Source organism: Montipora foliosa, chromosome 10 (genome assembly GCF_036669935.1).
Source record: "Montipora foliosa isolate CH-2021 chromosome 10, ASM3666993v2, whole genome shotgun sequence".
NCBI lineage: Eukaryota > Metazoa > Cnidaria > Anthozoa > Scleractinia > Acroporidae > Montipora > Montipora foliosa.
The window spans coordinates 30,191,234-30,198,733 of record NC_090878.1 but is presented as its reverse complement, the minus strand read 5'-3'; the positions used below and the strand labels follow the sequence as shown (position 1 = coordinate 30,198,733).

The following is a 7,500-nucleotide window of genomic DNA, read 5'->3' as shown; positions in this document are numbered from 1 at the left end:
AAGTGAGCGAAAGAACAGCTCAAGCATTAACTTTAGAATCATTGAGCTCTTGTATTAAAAGGAACATTAAACAGAAAAGGCTTTGAAAAATACTGGAAAATAATTTTACTGAGTTGAGTTCCGGTATTGGTACTTGTCATGATAGTAAGGTTTATTCCTCTTGAATACCGGGCGAATTCTTTTATGTAGATATGGTGGCACATGCGGAGAGAACATACAAATTAGATTAAATAGAAGTGCAATTTTACTCAGCAGGAACTGAAAACAAACAAAAAAAAGAAATAAGATAGGACAAAACACACTTTCAACTAGCCTCCACGCAGAACTGAAAACAGAACTTTTAAACTGAAAAGGCTTTGAAAAATACTGGAAAATAATTTTACTGAGTTGAGTTCCGGTTTGGTACTTGTCACGATAGTAAAGTTTATTCCTCTTGAATACTGGGCGAATCCTTTTATGTAGATATGGTGGCACATGCGGAGAGAACATAAAAATTAGATTAAATAGAAGTGCAATTTTTCTCAGCAGGAACTGAAAACAAACAAAAAAAAGAAATAAGATAGGACAAAACACACTTTCAACTAGCCTCCCCGCAGAACTGAAAACAGAACATTAAACTGGAAAGGCTTTGAAAAATACTGGAAAATAATTTTACTGAGTTGAGTTTCGGTATTGGTACTTGTCATGACAGTAAAGTTTATTCCGCTTGAATACCGGGCGAATTCGTTCATGTACATATGGTGGCACATAAGGAGAGAACATAAAAATTAGATTAAATATAAGTGCAATTTTTCTGAGCAGGGCAAAACAGACAAAACAAGAAAGAAGATAAGACAAGACACACTTTCAACTAGCCTCCCGCGCAGAACTGGAATTTTTCTGAAAGCAGCGTCGTTGTCCAGGTTCTGAATCTGAAAAGTACCTAAACAGAATTTAATTCTGGGAAAAAATAATTCAAGGTTACTTTGAGGGGGGGCCGGCACGTAGAATAATCCCGGCGTCGTGAACAGCCAATAGAAAACCAGAATGTTTGCTATTCTTTCCCTTATGATACGAAACAATGCCACGTTTTTGCCAGTCCGGTGGCGATGTTATATGAGCAGCACTGACATCACTTAGGTTGAGTTCAATCTTTTTTTTTCTTTTCCCACCTTTTCACTTCGCTTGGTCCTTGCTAGAGACAGAAAAAAGTATTTCTCACTCATTTGAATTCATTCTTTGCAGGTTTTAGTAACAACGAAAGAAAAAGCTTTACCCGAGGTTTTGCACGGTAGGCTGAATTCATTGCATCATTACATGCCTAGATTGAGCATCGCTTACTTGGTCTAAAATTGTTTTGATTAATAGTTAATTTCGGGTGGCAGACCTAGATAACGTCCATGAAGGCGGTTATATTTTTGCTGCGTCGAGTGTATCGGTTTGAGTGATCGCAGTTTTCTAGCTAGAGCAAACTATGGGTGGCTCTTTTCAAATAGCACGGACTTCAGGCAGTCACGACGGTGACGTCAATGAAAACGTCGATTGAGAAAATATCCTCTTTTAGTGTTTTCTCATTGTAATGCTGCTTACCCTGTAGTTCGTTTACTGGGATACCCCAAAATAATCATTACAACTCGCCAACTGGAGTAGATTGGCCAGAGGCCGTAGCCCCTAACCGCTTTTACATAGAAAGATAAAAAAATGAGGTAAACACCTCCATTTTACAATTGTTGTCGGATGCAATGAATAAGTTGGCCCCAGTAAAGGAAAGGGTAGGGGGAGGGGGGGAGGGCTGAACCACGACAAAGCTTCATTAATATGATTTAATGAAGCCCACCCCACCCAAAGGAAAGCAGCACAAAAACTGGACGTGAAGAGGAATGTGAAAAACACAAAAAGGATGTAAACAGTATAGGTTGTCTGGAACCGCTGCCCGTGCATTAGATTGATTAACCACATAGAACGGAATGACAATTACCTGAGCAGATAACCACCAATGTAATCCACTCCTGAATTACATCTATCAGTAGACTTGAAATGTTCCATGATTGCTGCGCTTGCGAATCAACCCTGCAACACTTCAGTCGTACCAAATGTAGGTGATAAGACGGACGAAACAAAAGTAATAACGAATGTGAAAAAGTCGGCTGCCCTTGCCGACAAGTTGAACTGCTTTAATTACTTCCAATGACATGAAGTGTTCCGTGAATAGCCGCCCTTGCTTATCAACCCTGCCTGGTGGTTTCCTGAGGTCTCCTCGCCTAACAACCTGCTGTATGTTTTTTAAATTTGTTATACACATAAAGGCAAATAAATGATGAACACTTCAGTCGGATGGAATTTGAGAGATAAGCCAAACAATGCAATATAACCTCTGTAAAAAAGGTCGGCTGTCCTTACTAATCTGACTTAAACAGGAAATACTATCTACTGTGCAAGCGACATCCCCTGCCTGTCCCTGTATAATATAATGTACCGTAAATTAGTTGTTTGTAGAGTGATTACGGATATACCTCACAAGAGCATTTGACTTCCAACGTCCCATGCATGGGCTTAACCTGCGCATCAGACATTCTCTTCTCGGCAGCAGCAGATTCCGCTACAATACGAAAACTATGGCCCTTATATCTGGATGGGTCCAAACCACAATACCCGATGGCAATGGTGAGGTTATCAGTGAAATATGCCCTAGGGAGCGCTGAGCCATTGGGTAGCTGAAAAAGTGGCGCTGCACTGAGATATCTCCTCAAGAGGTAATCCAGGAGGTACTGAACTGGGCATAAACCACCCTGACGGGTCACCACTAGAGAAAAAGGCAGCTGATTCACATAATGTTCGTAATTCAAAAACTAATCCTAATGGCCTCTACGTTGTGTGCAGAATATCACAATTTAGTAACCTGAGACAAAGAAATAGGTCGTCTTTTTTTAGATTCTGTGATTTCACCGACTCTGATGGGCTCCTGACAACAAGCAAAAAGTACAAACAAACAGATCGCCTGAAAAAGACAGGTGTTATAATCTGAGTCTTGCACATGGTATGCAGCTTGAATAGCGCTATGTAATATAGGCAATGTAATAATAATAACAATAATAATAATATTATTATTATTATTATTATTATTATTATTATTATTGTTTTTTTTCCTTCATAATCCCTTTCTTAACATATTCCAAACAAATTGCTATTTCCAAGTTAGAAGTAAAAGATATAACCAGTACAACCTATTTAAAATTCATTTCGATTAAAAAAGGAACTATTATGAAGCACAATAGAGCTGTTTTCAAGCACAATTTTATTTTTGAAGAAAAAAAACACAAATGTCATAAAATTACGATGATACTCTTATTTGTCATAGAAGAGCTTCATGTCATAATCGCATTCTGACTAAAAAATAAAAATGAAATAAAGATAAGGTTCTTAAAGAAAAACCACTCTTATTAAAAAAATATATGTAGATAATATCAGTCGTTTAATAATAATAATAATAATAATAATAATAATAATAATAATGATAAATTAAAATACGAAAAACTAAGAAATTGTAGCGGTCACATTCTCGATTCTAATATCTGTGTCCTGAAGGTCTATATTTCTTCTTCTTCCTCTGGAACCTCCAAGAACCTCTAAGACAGAGGAAGGCTGAACTGAGGATAGCAAAGGATACTTTTGCTCTTAGCCAAGACACGGTGCTGGGGTAGTCCTCTCCCTTCTTAATAGCGAGTAGTTAAGCTAATCTGTTGTAGTATCTCTTACATTCCTCGGCGATTCTGCCTGTGGTAGTAAAAACAAGTGGCGTGAAGGTGCCTTGTTCCACCTCCCTTACCCTACTTGCCAATTTTAGGTTTTCTTAATTCTCGTGTTGCCTGTAAATTTCCCTGGGGCCTAGATTTCTGTAAGAACCTTCATTAGGGTGACAAACATTGACATTGAAGAATGCACGCCTCTGTCTCTCCCAGAAGCCACGGTCGCTAATATCTAAACGCGCATCAGAAGCTCTGTTGGCACCTCTGTTCAAAGTCTCTACATTGATTTCCTGAAGGACCGGCTCTGTTTCCACATCATTGCATACCATGCTCAACATCTCTGCTTCCAAGTCGCAAAGCTCATTATGACGCTGTATTATAAACCCGCCACGTCGGCATAACACTGCATGGTCTATGTTGAACTGGGCGCTCAGCACGCATACTTTCGGTGTGTCAATAATTTCTTGGTCGTATCTCAACTTGATCGCATCCCTGAATTCTCTCTTATTTAGATTGAAGTTCAAGTCTTTGATGGGAATTACTCGTCTGTCAGCCAGTTCGATGCTTCTGTCTCCGTGGCTAACTCTACAGCTCGCTTGGTTCCTGTTGGCAGAGAGGTCTTCACCCGTTCTAGCCTCTCATCCATGCATTCATCCTTCTCTTTTGCGCGCGCTTATTTCCAGTGTTCTTATTTCTGACGCATCTGGTGTCTGATGCACTTGCTCCACAATTCGCCTTACTAGGGGACCTGTGACCCTGACTGAAGCCTCGTATTCTTTGGGTGAGGCTCTGGCCTGATCTATAAGCCCATGCCCTCCCATGCGCACAGGAAGCGCAAGGAGTTCGCGCTCGGCTTCAGTTATCGCGTGGTCCGTAATAGCTGCTATAAGGACTTCAGTTATCGCACGCTGTAAAGGCTCTAACAAGTCAATAATATCGGACAGTGTCCTTAAAGTGGTATTATGATCAAAAAATCAAATCTTCTTTTTTTTTCCTTTGGATTTCAAAACTATGTTAACTCAACATTAAGTGACCCAAGTTTTAAGGCTTAATTTCAGAAAGACACTTGTTTATTTTAACTGGAATTTTCCTATTTGATGGTCCACCATTACTAGCTTTAATATATAGATTTAGCCAAGCCTAATGGCGGAGCTCCCTGGTTATTTACTCTTACTGCCTGTAGGGTTAGTGAAAATGAAAGGTTTCGAATTGTCCGTGTTTTGATGTTTCCGGTTGCTGCTTTAATAATTATATCATTTTCTTTGTTTTCTTCTATAGAAAACTTCATTGCCTAACTAGTGAATTCCAGGGTAAATTTTACGCTAAAAACCGATATCGCATGAATCACAAAGCGATGTGTACGATATCGATTTTTCGAGTAAAATTTACTTCGGAATTCACCAATTTGGCGACGAATTTTTCTTGAACTGCATGAGTTTTAAAAGAAAACAAGCAAACCCTCAGCGAGCGAATAGGAATCACGCCAATTTTTGAAGCCATAAAAAAAATTCATTTTTAGTTCACGGTCAAAGAAACGTTTTACTGAAGTACGTTATTCCACTTTATCTCTGAAAACGAGATCATTCACATTTTGATGTAATTCATTGAAACACGCCAGGTTGGCTTGGAACAAGAATCGACAAAATACGGCAATGCAACCAAGAAAAGACGAACTTCAAACAAGATCCGCTCCAACACTTAAATAACGTTTAGGTGCTTTAAACAAACTTCTGAAAACAGTCGACAATAAAAATTCGATTTTCATTCCTGAACAAAGGAAGAACCGATTAAACCACCTTTTAAGAATACGCATCCACTGCAATTACAGCATCCGTAAAAATAACAAACGGTTTAGTTCCCAAGGAAAGAATTTGTGGAGCAACTTCTTCCTCTAAGTATGAGCTATTTTTGGCCTTAGTTGCTGGTTCAATGCATATGGCTGGATGAGTTGCGTACAATAAGCTGATACTTGTCATCAACAACAGGATTGCTTATTAACAAACTTATGCCAAAGTAATCATTGTTCCAAGTCTTGTTGTGTATTTTCTTTTATACTCGTGAGGTCTAGGCTAGGTTAGGATTAGGGTATTACATAACACCAGCCGATTACGCGCACATGAAAATTGCTGAAAAGTAGGTTGACCAGGTCGTCTATCGCAGAGCCCACTACTTTAGGTTGCAAATGAGACAAGTCATTGGTTCCTATTTCCAAAATGACAATCTCTGGAGCGTTGGACCCAATGATACTAAGGTCGTGTGACCGAAGCGACGCGGCACAGCGGCCGCCCACGCCGTGCCATTGAACAGAAACAGTACCATCAAAGCCGAATTGCAAATTCATTCGAGCATCAACATTCGCGCTAATATTCCGAAACAAACGCTTAACAAAGGAATGCCCTATTATAAGCGCTTTAAGATTAGCCATAACAAAGGGATCAAAGCTCGGAAACACGTGACGCGTGGTGATACACGAAAAGATCGATTAAGCACAACATTAATTGAGTGGCAATGATCAAGAAATAATTGAGTATAGGCCAAGTGAAAAGGAATAAAAAGGATAATCTTACCTTGAAGCATAAAAAGTCCTGTAATATAATCGGGATGAATTGCAGAGGTGAATGAATGACGCTGTAGAAGTCACATGTCCCAAACGCCCAGGGACTATCAATTAGCATTGCGATGATCCCCTCTCACCTATAGGCTGTTGTCATGCAATAATTACAATTCATAACTGTCTATACCAATTAACCTAACAAAATCAAGACTTCCCAGGACAAAACATAAACACACTATTTCCGGGCAAATATTTCGTTTTTCAAGAATTTACTTTGATGGCGGCAGGTTCATTTCTGGCAATTTAAAAAGCCAAATTTGAATTTAAATTTGAGTGTCGCTTGTTCCACAGAAATGGCTTCGAGAATAAAAATGCTTCTCGTGGCTTGGTTGTTGGTTTTTATTTTGGTGGAAGAAACTAAACCTGTCCTGTCAGGAAAGAGAGGAAAACTCAAGCGGTTGCAGGAGAGAGTGAGCAACTTGGAGAACCAAGTAGCAAAACTAGGCGACTGCAAAGGTGCGTAAGTGGGTCTTAAGCTGCTCTTACACTAGGCAATTTTTTTCTACAACTTGTCTCGCAACAAGCAAAGTTGCACGAAAAATTGCCTAGAGTAACATGTCCTGCCACAGACATTTTCGCCATTTTGGGTTGCCGAAATCCTTTGCGAAAAGTAAAAGTCAGTTCTACTTTCCGCAACGCGTGTCGCAACGTTTTGCGGCATCAGCGAATAAAAATGACCCTTTGACTTCACGTGTTCATTAAAAGTGTGACAAGTTGCAAGAAAAGTGGCCTAATGTAACACCTGTCGAGCAACTTGTCTCGCAGCGTGGGAACTTTCATGCTAGACAAGTTGCAGGAGAACTTGCCTAGTGTAACAGCGCCTTTAGAGTTTACGGAACCCCGGGAACACTATAGCTCGACTCCACGCTGGAGAGGGAAGGGTGTGGCCTAATCTTTAATCTTTTTTTGTCAATTGAGTTTTCTGTGCCCTTGGCAGTATCGCAGTATCTCGCAGGAGAGAAATGTCTGTACTTTACGTCAGTCGATTTTCAAGTCTTAAACGCCGATGTGCGTAGGAAAGATCTTGTGGTGTACAACAGTTTCCTATCAATAGCCTTATAAGAGCAGCACGGTTCTGTGCCCAATTAGGTTAAAGCGATTTAAACAACGAGCGGGAATTTCGTTTGTTATTCGTGTCCGTTAGGAGAGAGTCCTAATTAA

The 7,500-nt window shown here is 39.8% G+C and overlaps 1 protein-coding gene across 1 annotated transcript in view; it reads left to right on the top strand.

Annotated features, from left to right (window-relative positions):
* Positions 1 to 6,630: 6,630 nt before the first annotated feature.
* LOC137973562 (oncoprotein-induced transcript 3 protein-like) overlaps positions 6,631 to 7,500 on the top strand; it is an 8,053-nt gene continuing 7,183 nt past the window's right edge. Inside the window, exon 1 of the mRNA XM_068820402.1 lies at positions 6,631 to 6,795. Within this exon, the coding sequence (XP_068676503.1) occupies positions 6,633 to 6,795 (163 nt within the window). The 5' untranslated portion in view covers positions 6,631 to 6,632. The remainder of the gene's footprint in view (positions 6,796 to 7,500) is intronic.